The sequence below is a fragment of the Streptopelia decaocto genome (assembly GCF_964273445.1).
Source record: "Streptopelia decaocto genome assembly, chromosome: Z".
NCBI classification, from domain to species: domain Eukaryota; kingdom Metazoa; phylum Chordata; class Aves; order Columbiformes; family Columbidae; genus Streptopelia; species Streptopelia decaocto.
Window position 1 is genome coordinate 47430489 of NC_138657.1, and position 13275 is coordinate 47443763.

Below are 13275 nucleotides of genomic sequence, written 5' to 3' on the forward strand. Positions count from 1 at the left end.
CAACAAGGCCGAGTACAAAGTCCTGTACATGGGTTGGGACAATCCCAAGCGCAAATACAGGATGGTTGGGGAATGGACTGAGAGCGACCCTGAGGAGGACTTGGGAGCGTTGGCTGATGAGCTCAACATGAGCCAGCAATGTGTGCTTGCAGCCTACAAAGCCAACAATATGCTGGGGCTGCCTCAAAAGAAGTGTGACCAGCAGGTCAAGAGAGGTGATTCTGCCCCTGTACCCTGCTTTGGTGAGACCCTACCTGGAGTTCTGCATCCAGCTCTGGAGTCCTCAACATAAGAAGGACATGGACTTGTTGGAGCGAGTCTATAGAAGGCCATGAAGACAAACAGACGGCTGGAGCACCTCTTCTGTGAGGACAGGCTGAGAGAGTTGGGGTTGTTCAGCCTGGAGAAGGCTCTGGAGAGACCTTACAGCAGCCTTCCAGTACCTAAAGGGAACCTATAAGAAAGCTTGGAGAGGGACTTTTGGCAAGGACATGTACTGATCCCTGGAAACAGGGTCTCATAAAGTATTTTCTGGGCTTGTAATCATGGAGGCAAATAGGCAACACATCTAAAAGGGACACTGTTAAACTGCTGCCTGAGTAACCAGCAGACAACTCACAAGACGAGGAGACTTGCTACACATTCCCCACTTGTCTTATGTACTATCTGCATTGAAAGAATGGGACAGACTCTGTGCAGACAGATTTGCCGATTTTGATATGTTTAATTAGAGTTAAGTTTTTTCAAGATGGTTCTTTCCTTGTAACTAAATCTGGAGCATAAAACTAAGCATTAGTGAACTTCGTGGCAGAACTCCCACCAGCTTAATTGGGATCAGGATTCTTTGCATGTTTGAAATAGTTCCAACTTTTTAAAGCCCTTTCTAACAGTGTATTACTTGGAAAAGATTTAGATGTTCATAAGGAATGTGGATTTTGGGAAAATGTGATTAGTATTTTAGATACCAAGAGAAAAAGGCTGAAAACTTTAACATCTGTGCACAAATCCAGTTTTATTTCAGTTACCTTTTTCACCAGCTATACAGAATACTTTGGGAACTGGACATTAGCTGAATTAAGTATGATTAGTCTTATTAAAACCCCAAATCTCTGCCCAATCAATTCTGAAAATCATTGTGCATGAAGCATTTTGTTGCTCCTTATTTAAAACAAGATCTGACAAACGAATTTGTAAAAAATAAAAAGTAAAAAAAGCACAAAACTATCAAAATGGCCTAGAGCATTAAAACCTAATAGATTTAATTAAAAAAAAGAGCTGCTGCTAGTTGGATCTAGCATACTACCTATACGTACAAGTGACTGGAAGCTTAGAAATTTATATAGTTATTAATTATATTGAGACCATACATACACGTAGGCCTATCAAGCAGTGTCAGATGATGTTTAAAAACTCTGTTTCTCATATTCTCAGTGTGGTATCACAAGTGGAATTAAAGGGAGGCTAGAATCAGAAAGCAAACTACTTAATTCTCACAGGAGCCTAAGAAAAGGCATCTAACCCCAGAAGCAGTTCATGGCACTAGTTAGCTTAGTGTCCCATAATCAGTGTTCGCTCAGGGAAACTGTGGGTGGCCTGGAAGCTGCCCTAGTGTTCTTCTATGTACAAGGTACAGAAATGTAGCTGGCTGTTTGCCTTAGCTGTGCATGTCTTCTATCCCCGGTTAAACATTCAGCAGGTCTTGGGCGTACGCACGCTGGTACCCCTCAGTTGTTCTCCTGTGGCACTGCTGTTGCCTAAAAGGAAAGAGGAGAAATTGCTGTTTTAAGGAAACAGGCACCACCTACTTCATGTTCTCAGCATGGGCCTTCATTCCCGGAGTAGCTTGGCACCATAAAATACCTAGTGTATTTATTTTCAGTACTCCTTGCCAGAGTTTTACAGAGGGCACTGTGCACCTAACAAAATCACCCTCTCCATTAGCCCCATGTGACCACAAGCAAGCCCACAGCAGAAGGGACAGCTGTGCAGTGCTTCCTCCTTCAGGCCGTCTTCCCAGTACTCTGCTCTGCTTTGTTTTGACAGAAACTGCTTGGAAGACAGGCTGCAAAGAGAAATCACCTTCCTCAGTAAAATTTCTGATGGCAGGAACTGATGTGGTATGACACCCAAGACGAAATCAGTTTTACCTCAGTGAACTTTTACATCGGCATTTTCATGGTTTGTACCTGAGCTGTGTAAACAGTTACTTCCATAGGAAGATCCCTGGATATACTGCATACTATTTTAATTATTAGGTCTATATAACTTCTCATGTATTTACTGGAGATTTAGTTAATTAAGGCTTCATCATGGCCAGAAGTCAGTAGGAATTTACCTATGTGCTTTACCCGCAGAAAAATTTAAGACAAAGAGGAAGCACTGATTGTTCTTTAGCTAGGCAGATCTTCTCACTCATAAAAGATACACAAGTGAAATTTATATTAATCTCTACGTCCTTTTGACATGTAGTAAGCAGAAAAAAGATTGATTTTCCAATCAGCTTTCCAGAAACCCTCACTGAAACCAGGTTTTTGTAGCATGAAGTCATTTCAGGCAGATGGATGTCCCAGACTTGCTACCATTTTCACCCTTACTGGAATTCAGTTTACAGGAATTCATGAAAGAGGCCCAATGATTAAGATTTACCCCTGTCCTGTAAGTCAGATCCAGTTTCCCACAAAGATACAAATACTGCCAGATGTTTACAGATCGATACAAGGACACTAGTCCAAGTCAGAACATCTAGTCTCGCTTGTTATCTTACTTACTTCATATTCAGTAAGCATTTAAAATGAAAAAAAAAGCAAGCATTGAATTCTGTTGTGAATTTTGTTCAACATTTTTCCATGTTAATTTCCCTTTAAAATCTGAATTATAGGTTTGAGTTTACTTTCTCAAGGGCCTTTCAAACTTAAAAAGGGCAAAGTTTCTGTTTCAGCTGTTTGGTAAAGTTGTAATCACGTAATGTGACAAGCTTCAAAGAAATAATTTACGTGGTACTTGTTGATTATATAAAACTTTAACTGGATCTTACTAAGAGCTCACTCCAGGAAACTCCTGGGCACCGGATTTCTGGCTTCAGTGAAAGGTAAGTGTTCTGTATTTAACAAAACCAAAGTCTTTGAATCTCTGTGGCTGAACATCAAGAATCTGTCTTTTCTCCTTGTATAAGTAGTTATGTTTCCCAATGCATGGAAAAGCACCAAAAGGAACCCTATGTACCTCTCCCAGATGCCTTAACTTGGTCCCTCAAAGTTGATTTTAAGATTTATTTTCTATCTAAATAAAATCTCATGCTATTGCTCAAGAATGCAGACAACAGCCAACCCGCCTACTCTCACTCTCAGAGTATTTCTGTATTAAAGTTTTGATTTTAAAGAATTAAATTAACTTTATTAAATCTTCACAGTAAGCTACAAGGTTTTAAACAACTGACTTGAAATATGATGCTTTTTGGCAGAACAGTGTAGGCAGGAAATGTTACACTTGACTTAAGCTGGCCAAAACAATGCTTCACAGTTTTCCATTGACTGGGTTGCATTTACCATCATTTGCTGCCTGAAGCTGCTTAGCTAGTAGCAAAATTCACATGAATCCTCCTCTCTGTTCAGAACCGATCTCCTGCTGATAAAGGGAAGGCAAGCTACAAAGCAGCAAACTCCATACGAAGGAAGTGCAAACTGACAGATCAAATAGTATTTGGAAACAGGTTTTATGATGGTCCTAAAGGCAGATGCCCTGGGAAAGGCAGGGCCTGCCAGACCTCCTGCCTGTCCTGGGGCACTGGTGACCTGCCCTGTGCAGGCAGGAGGGCAGCGTGGGCAGGAGGGCAGCACGGGTAGCGGGGCAGCCCCTTGTGCCAGTCCCCGCAGGGACCGAGGGCTCAGGACCTGAGGGCGAGCAGAGAGAGTATTATCTCATACTTACACAGACAGTCCTTTCTCCGAACTGGCTGTAGAAGCTCATCTTGACTTTGTGCTTGTGTCCAGTCCTCTGATCGAAGGTGTTGCAGCTGTCGAAGGGTGGGCTGTACAAATGCAGGCTAACAGCAGACTCTGTGTGGCTTATGTTCTCCACACGGTGCAGGCCAATGGAGTCTACACCAGCAAGGACATGAAATAAGAGGTTGTGTTAGTGGGAACATTTAATGAGATCTCAGATGCCTGGAAAAATGCTTTCTAAACCAAACTGAGCAAGCCAGTTAGGCATGCTCGCACACTTATGGGCTACATGTAACTTGGTACAGGGAATGTGACTGCTGTTCTCTAGCACTGATTCCTAAATAAACTGATAATTAAAAATGTCATGGCCTTCTGCACTTACGTAACTTCTGGATTATTTGCTACAGGATAAAGGCCAACAGGAGTCCAGGGACACCTACAGAAGGCCACGCTGTCAGTAATTTTCCAGCTATCATTCCCAAAGTACGCCAAGGTTATCTACTTTCCTAGGAAAAGCTGTTGTTATAGATGCGTCAGAAGTAGCAAGGTTTGTATTTCTAAAAATCAGCATGACATTCTACAGGGAAAAAGTTTTTGTATTGCTAAGTCGTGGACCAGTAACAAGGACAGTGGTCACACTGAAGGTCAGCTACATGTATTTGAGGCATGGACTTAGGGAGGGAGATACAGTTGTATTATACTGCAGGCATCTGTTTCTTAATCCTTCCCATTTATGAGTTTGGAGACTAGCTTTTCATTTGTCTGCTCTTTCGACTAAAGCGACAAATTAGTAGTGACTGGCATGCCTCCAACCTTAACTGAATAGTAAACATAATTGAACATGTAACAAAACAAGGTACTGTCTGTTGTGTGGTTACTAATGAACTAATGGCACTTTCTAAGATGGTGGAGTAGAAACCAAGCTCACACATAAAAATGTAAGGTATGAAGAATCACATCCATGAAACAAATTATTTCTATTCTACACTGAAGTGGAATTTTTGAGTTACTTAAAAGAGACCTTGAATTTAAATTTATGACCCTGCTGTATAAACAACTCAGGCCTTTGTACTCGAATTAATATTTTATATAATACTTGGACCTGTATTGTGAAACATAGGCATGATAGCCTGAGAGTCATGAGTACACTCTTAACTCTGATACATTTGAAGAGTAAGCCCTAAGTGTTGCTAACATACTTTATCTAAATAGTGGACATAGGGAAAAATGTCCCAAATCTATGCTTATCTAATGGGACACTGCAATAAACTCTGTTTAATGAGTTCTAACCTCAAAGTACAAGAGCAACCAAGAAGCATGCAATAGAAAGATGAAGGTCAGTCACTACTGGAGTAGAGTGACCAACACACTATCAGTGTTTTCCATCTACTTGTTTTACCTGTTTCTTTTAAACCAAAACGTCTGTTATGAAACATTGCAGAGATTCAAACTGCCTGAGAGAACTGGATATCAAATTTCCTTAAATCAACCAAGGAAGCTTTGGATCAGATGCACACAGGGTGCAATTGCTTGCATCGGAAACAACCTCATGGGTAGGAAAAACCTGATTGAGTCTGAGAACCCATGTCCCTGGCACAGGAGCATCAACTGATATGTCATGCTCCTTCTTGCATGCCCTGTCCCAAGGATTCTGCATTTTCACCTAATGTGGCATACCTTCATCTGAGGGCTGCAGAGCACTTGTCTTTTATTGCCCCAATGCCCCCACCCTGGCTCAGTCCATAACCCAACATGAAGCTCCCTCCAACAGGGGAATTCCCAGGCTCAGCTCCACAAGGTGCATGCTCCAGTTTTTAACTCATTGCATAAAAGGCAGACAGCCCCCTTTTCTTACACTTTGCCTTTGTTCTGCCAAACTCATTGCTGTTCAGTGTGATGTGCAACGTCTTTCAGAGCATCAGAATATGCCACACCAAGCTGGTCACTCCAGGGTGGCTTCCAGCATAGCACAAGGTGGTGATAATTACAGATACATGTAATGGCACAGATTTAGGTACCTAGGGAGCCTTACTGGTGGAAACTCAGTCATCTCCCAGCATCTGTGGAGTCAGACATTTTTTTTGTAGATTGGATAGATCTGAGCATTTCAATTCTGCTGAAGCTGCGTGTCAGTACTACAATCACTGATTTCACAGAATCACAGAGTGTTAGGAATTAGAAGGGACCTCAAAAGATCATCTAGTCCAATCCCCCTGCTGGAGCAGGAACACCTAGATGAGGTTACACAGGAAGGTGTCCAGGTGGGTTTTGAATGTCTCCAGAGAAGGAGACTCCACAACCCCACTGGGCAGCCTGTTCCAGTGTTCTGTCACCCTCACCATGAAGAAGTTTCTTCTCAAATTTAAGTGGAACCTCTTGTGTTCCAATTTGAACCCATTACCCCTTGTCCTACCATTGGTTGTCACCAAGAAGAGCCTGGCTCCATCCTCATGACACTCACCCTTTATATATCTGTAAAAATAAATAAGGTCACCCCTCAGTCTCCTCTTCTCCAAGCTAAGGAGACCCAGCTCTCTCAGCCTTTCCTCATAAGGGAGATGCTCCACTCCCTTAATCATCTCTGTTGCCCTGCACTGGACTCTCTCCAGCAGTTCCCTGTCCTTCTTGAACTGAGGAGCCCAGAACTGGACACAACATTCCAGATGCGGTCTCACCAGAGCAGAGCAGAGGGGAAGGAGAACCTCTCTTGACCGGGTGCGGTGGCGAGCGCCTGTTGTCCCGGCTGTGTCAGGAGGCAGAGTCTGTTGGATCACCTGAGTTCGAGTCCCGGAGCGTGAGCGCTGAGGCTGCTGGTGTTGTGTTCAGTGTGAAATCCCAGAGGGGTGGGGCTGGGGGCACTGGTGTGTAACTGAGTGTAATATTATGCTATTAAAGTCAGGAGACTAGAGAGCAGATTAACTCATTTGTTAGGAATAAGACTCATGGATGTGTAGTTGTCAAAACAAGCTTAATAGCTTACCATTAATGTAGGCACACTGATTTTCCCTCAAAACTCGTTCTGATTTCTTAGTCATTTCACCATTGCCTTTTTTTTCAGGCCATTCAAACAGAGTCTCCTTTAGGTTTCCCTGGAGGATCTTCATAAAGCAGTGTGAGTCAGTGTGATCATGGATGCTGCTATATATGCAAAAAGAATAATGAAACTCAGTGTGATATAGGTACATAATGTCAGTACAACAAACAGGACAGATAGCATAGCCCATTGTATCTGGACATAGCCCTAGAATGAAATGTCATTGCACGAAAGTCTTATGGAAAAACAAAACAAAACATTCACAGTGACTAAGGCATGCCTTCTTAAACCTGCTACTTCAGAAATGTACTGAGATAAGCTGACATACAACAGGACTTGGAGAAGGGTCAGATATTGATCAACCTATGACTTTGCCACAGAGAAATACATAGGAAGTCTGGAGGAGGGAGGAGGACAGAAAAATTCTTCAGAAAACAAAAATTCTTGTGGGCTAACAAATGAAATGATGCTTTCCACAGTGATCCCAGGCAGAGGCTGGTATAAACTTGCAAGTATACCTGATACATGCTGATCCACCATGCTTGCTCACAAAACATGGGAGAAAGGAGCTAGTTCCACTTAATTTCTATGGCCTCTTTACTGCTGGGTTGCGCAGCCATTTATTTAAGAAAAAATGCTGTACCTCCCTACTCTGATGGTACTAAGTACAACCAACTACAGTAAGCTGTTACTTTCACTAGTTTAATAAAACATGGACAAAACAACAGGATCTAGTATGATCTGTCTGCTTGCTGGATGCCTCTTATTACTCTGAAGCATGTTTTAGTTGCTACACTTGGAGACATACAGACTAGATAAGTAATTTAGTTTTGGTTTTATTTTTTTAACTGACCATTATGGAAGTCAATGGGATTAGGACAAAGGGAGAGCTCTCCACCCACTGGGGGTGAGGGAGAAGGGGGAATTTGACCCTCCCAGAAGTACAGTGCTAATGAGTTTCAACCAAAATTTTGTACTTGTAGGTTACTGTTTTCAGTAAACAAATGTCAGGGTTTCTTACAAACTGGGATGCCAAGAGAGCAGAGCTTGCTTCAGGCACAGAACAGTTCACAGATGCCACGTTGTCATGCTCCTTCTGCAAGCAGTGAGAACAATCTGGTCCTCCTTGTGTGGGAAGCAAAAACAACTTGTGGTCTCTGTCCAGCTCTAGCAAATGCTTGAATAGTTTGACATAAATTACAGGCTTTGTGGGAACAGCCTGTAAGAAGTAAAGGCTGTGGGCTTGGTTCCTGGATCCCTTGGAGTATAACATCATGGCATCCCCTAGAGAATACTGTAAATGTTCAATTGTACGCTCAATTAAAACAAACAAAAATACAGCTCTGATATTTCCTTACGTTTTCTATTTATATGCCAGAATTATCAGTCAACACCTGCAAGTTTTGTTATTCCATGTTTCGGTTTAGCCAACATTTTGTGAAAGACTCCGCGAGGGACAGATCCTGCTCTCATGTTTGTAGGACTTCACAAGCCAGTACAGACCCTTGTGCACACAACTCCACAGGATGCATCAGCAGTGTGGTCTGTTTTGAGGGAGGAGATGGGATGCATGAGCCTAGAGAAACCCAAGTATTGCATGAAAGGGGCTCCCTCCTCACAGCTTGCAGTCCTAACTTGAACCTACTTTTCTCATTTTGTCACAGAGGCAGGATTCAAACATCAAGGGAGAACAAAGACTATTTAAACGGCACCAAGCCCTTCTTCTGCAAACAGTGTTTTACAGGTCTGTTGTACGGGACAGGTTGAACAGCATCTGTTCAATCTGTCCAGCCCATAGGACCCACTGTATTGCTGGGACTAAAACTTTCCCTAACAGAAGGGAAGCTTAGATTGGGTAGAAGAGCAGAGCATTTTTAAGAGAGTGCCCACGAGGTACAAACTTGCAACAGATATAGCAAATATTCAGGACTGCTATACCAACAGGAGCTCTGCACAGCTCAGTTTTCAGATATTTTCACTTTTTTCTGATAGCTCACATAGGGCTGATTATTTGTGTCTTTCTGTAATTATAGTGAAAGATACAGTGGCTTTATATGTTTGCTAAAACCATAGTCTTTGGATACGAACCTGCCATGCCCTTCACCCCAGCACAAGATCATCAAGTTGAACTTTCCATTTCCATTATCCACAAGATTTCTTGTATACCTGAAATATAAAGTGTTTGCTTTTTATTGTACTGATATGCCTATCAAAGACGAAATTATACAAACATGTCTGTGAAGGAAGGTTGTGATATATAAAAACCCTTTTTTGTCTTTTTCCTGAAAGCCAAGTTTTACTTGGAAAAAAATGAAATTGTACTTTTAAGCTATTTTTTTGTAAAAGTTACATTCATGGGAAGAAAAAAAAGGATATATTTTATAATCATATTGCTAATCATATTAGAGTTTTGGAACGGTAAGTCTAAGACTAGCATCATAAACAGGATCAAATCAAAATAGTTATTGAATGAAGTCACCTCAGCAGCTGGCTTATAATTAGAAACAGAAGACTGCAATGAAACAAGAAAAATACATAGTCACATTCTTCTGCAGTTCCTTTTCAGATATTCTTGGCTTTCCTTCTGTTACACAGAACTCATTTGTACAAGCAAAAAAACCCCACAGAGAAATAAGATGTCAGGCTTTCTGTACATGGTCCTCCTACTCTGTTCATGAAAGCTCTAGGTCTTTTACTGTATCATTCATGTGTGGATAAAACACCTGTGTGGTGATTTCTGCCAGCATCTACTTGTAAACAAAGTTTATCAGACCAAAGTTATTAAAAATATTTTTCAAGTGCTCGCTTATAGGTAGCGCAGAATAAGCTTGCTCCTAAAGGTTTTTTATCAATATGTGCATTCTAAACTGTGATTTGGCCTCAGGGCTTGAAAACAACTGTAATAGCAACACCTTATGTTTGTTTCCTTGTAGTCTCCTGCAAGGAGACTGTAGTCTCCTGCTGCTGCTCATCTCATCCTGTTGAAATGTTCACTAGGGAAGACACTGGGATTTTGCACTGTACATTGCTTTTCACAGTGGGTCTCTTCTGACTCGGGGCTGGTGCTTCTAGCTGTTATGGTGCAAGTAACCCAGTGGAACCTTCCGGTTTCATTTTAGCTTTAGCCATGATGATTTGCACTTTGCCAATAAAGCAAATATTCATGCCAATGACAAGATGCCCAGCTCTCGCCTAACAGATGCAAGCAGAAAAGCAGACAGAAAGTGCACTGATGTCAACGGAATGCTTTTAAAATAGTTTCCCCATAAATCCACTATATTCTAATAAAGATAGGATGCTTATAACTAATTATTTTCTAAGCATAACACGTGTAGCTATATGCTGCCTCTCAATGCATCCACATTTTGTGTGTTTATTAGGTAGACATATTTTTCCTATGATGTCAGAACATAAGCAATCAATGCTGGCATTCAACCGAACCTTTCAAGTGCCGTTATTTCTGTACAGCAGGTCTGGCTGCCCAGAAAAAAAAAAGCTGCCATGCACATTTTTCATGTTAGCACACTTTGTTTTTCCTGTTCTTAGTTTCTTATGTTCCATTACAAATTTTGTGATTTGTTCTGAATAGAGGATAGTCAACACCAGGTGAAAGGAGGCTAAAAAAAAAAGTCAAGCCAGAGTGATGCTTGCATGATAGCAAGGTTAAAAGGAAAAGTTGGAGGGGGGGTGGGTACTGTTTTTTTTAAAGAAAGCACTCAAATAAAATGTATTTATATTGAAATTTAAGACAAGCCACCAATGACAGGAATAAATAAGTTGTCAGCAAAGTCAGACGAACTCAAATCCCTAACAAGTATTTTCCTTCCTTCTCGCAGGCAGCAAAGAGCCTCGAGCCACACTACCGCGGAGGAGGAAAAGACAAGCATAAAGCCGGGAAAAAAATAACACGCACGGGCTCCTCTACAGACACGGACGCCCCGCTTTGGGGCGGTGTGCTCCCGCCGCGCAGCTGTTTCTGCTGCCTACCTGCCTTTTTAAAAATTTCTTTTCCAGTTGTTAAAGGGTTTTTTTTGTCGCTTCAGCGTGTTTCTGTCTGCTCCGACGGTTACTCCCGCGGGACTAAGGGCGACACGCCTCGGAGGTCCCCGCACGACCGCAGCCGGGAAACCGCCAATGCCGGGTGCGGGGCGGCAGCCGCCCGCCCGCACCCGCCGGTGCCGCCATTGGCCACCGCCGTCCCGCCCGCTCCCCGCCCGCCACGCCGCGGGGCACCGCATTCTCCCTCCCGGGGCCTTTGCCCTTCGCCCCCCTCGGCTCTATCGGCCGTGTCAGGGGGGGAAGGGGGAGTGGGCGTCCCGGCCGTCCCCGCTCCCCGTCCGCCTCTTTGCTCCGCCGCCGGCCTCGCTTACACGGTGCGTGGGGCTCCCCGCTCCGGGGTGTTTTGTACCTGTACTGGTCGAATTTGGCGTACTGCAGCCACTCCTCCGGGTTGCTCTCGTACGACTCCATCAGCTCCTGAACTTCCTCCACACTGACTTTATCCTCGGCGAATATCCGATGGAGGATGCGGATCAGCTCCTCCAGGCTCTGCGCCTTCCACATCTCCGTCTGCACCGGCTGCTCCATCACCGCCAGCCGCTGCCCGCAGCCGGCCCCCGCCGCCTCCCTTTATACGTCGGGAGGCACGGCGGGAGCTTACCACCGCCCCGGCGGGCGGAGGGGCTGGGCGGCGGCAGCGGGCGGGCCCTTGGCCACGCGTGCCCGTCCCCGGTAGGGGGGCCACCGACCCCGGCGGGCGGGGGCAGCCAGAGCCGCCTGCAAGGGCACACTTCCTACCGCCTGCGTCTGCCTGTCCGCCGTCAGTCCATTCAGCGAGCCGGGGCGGTGCGGGCAGATCCCGCTCTAACCCCTGGGGCAGGCGGGCAGGCGTTTGGCTCCCTGATATCCGCGGTGGAGGGAACACGAAGAGAAGTGGCTGTCGCTGCCGGGCGGGAAGCACCTCTCCCGGCAGCAGCCTCCACGCAGCTCTCGCTTTCCCTGCCAGGCCTCTTTGCGTCTGCATCTTCAGCCCTCTTGCACAAGGTCTGCAGCTTGCGAAGCGTGGCCCGCCGGTGCCACCGTTACTTAGACCATAAAGGAACAAGCTTCCAGGCAGATAAGCTGCAACACAGAAATGTTGAGACTGGATTTACAAACATGGATGTAGAAGATCTATTTAAAAGCTGGAGGTTACATTCTTACAGCCTGTCTGTTGAAAGTGCTGTTCCTTGAAAATCGTGCACTCTACAGTCACATTTAGGGCTGCTGTGACCCTTAGCACTCGGCATGATACCTGGAAATGTAACAAATAGGACAAAGGAGGCCAGTCTAAGATGACACACTATTCTTCCACTCCTCAGTGTGTCAAACCTATATACTGCAGAGCAAACATATGCCATGCCAACCGTCTTCATTTCCAGTTCAACTGTTAATAGGATGTTTCTTAGTCATGAATTCTGGCAATGGAATTCACTATCCATAATCAAATTTTGCTTTAAAAAAATCCCTTTTTTTCTTTCTAAAGGAAAGAGTTAGCTATTTACATCTGTCTGATGACTGAGGGGTTGGAAGTAAGCAGATCGGTGATGTGCTCTGCTCTAGCTCTGAGTCTAGTTGGTTACAATACTGGCAGCTTGGGATTTCCCTTAGAGACAGTCACATTGAGGGATTTCTAGCATGCCTCCTTTCTCTTCCCTCTTCCTGACCTGTGCATCAAGTACATGTGAGAAAAAGAAGCACCATTAATACAGTAGCTACAACTTGAGAGGCTGGATGGACTCCTGGCTCCACTGCAACTGGGAATACATTCCCACAGATTTAAATGGCGCTGGGAGCTAGTGCACTGGAGTGAAATACAAACAAATGTACATTGTCAGGCATCGGTCCAGAACCTCTCCTGGCAGACAGAAAGCAGACCCAACCTTATCACTACTTTTTTAACAAGTTGTGTTTGTGTGTGAGAGAGAACTGTGATGCAAGCAGACTTTTTAAGGTCTGAAAGAACCTAAGACCATCCTGACTCTCTGAAACACAAATAGGATACCCAAGCACTGGTATCAACAGCAATTGTGTGATTAAAGCAGAAAACACACACTCTTCCTGGGAGAACTGTAGGTAGTGAACAAACACATCACCTCCCTCAGCAACCTGTTCAAACTCACATTGAGAATGAGTGCCTCCTTTCTTAACGAATCTGCCTCAGGTCTGTTTTAGCTATTGGTTAGTGTCAAAATATTGTATGGGCAAGTGGCACTTTTTTCAGTACTTGCTCAAGTATTCCCATATGGGCATCATTAAAAC

General features: G+C 44.1%; 1 protein-coding gene across 1 annotated transcript; it reads right to left on the bottom strand.

The window, feature by feature from the left end:
* Positions 1-993: 993 nt before the first annotated feature.
* CDO1 (cysteine dioxygenase type 1) lies at positions 994-11665 on the bottom strand. Its single transcript, XM_082074529.1, has 5 exons — positions 11384-11665; positions 9064-9141; positions 6922-7079; positions 3928-4097; positions 994-1754 (listed from the first exon to the last, which is right to left on the bottom strand). The coding sequence occupies exons 1-5, from the start codon at positions 11560-11562 to the stop codon at positions 1725-1727; spliced, it is 615 nt and encodes a 204-aa protein (XP_081930655.1). The 5' UTR covers positions 11563-11665; the 3' UTR covers positions 994-1724.
* Positions 11666-13275: the final 1610 nt, after the last annotated feature.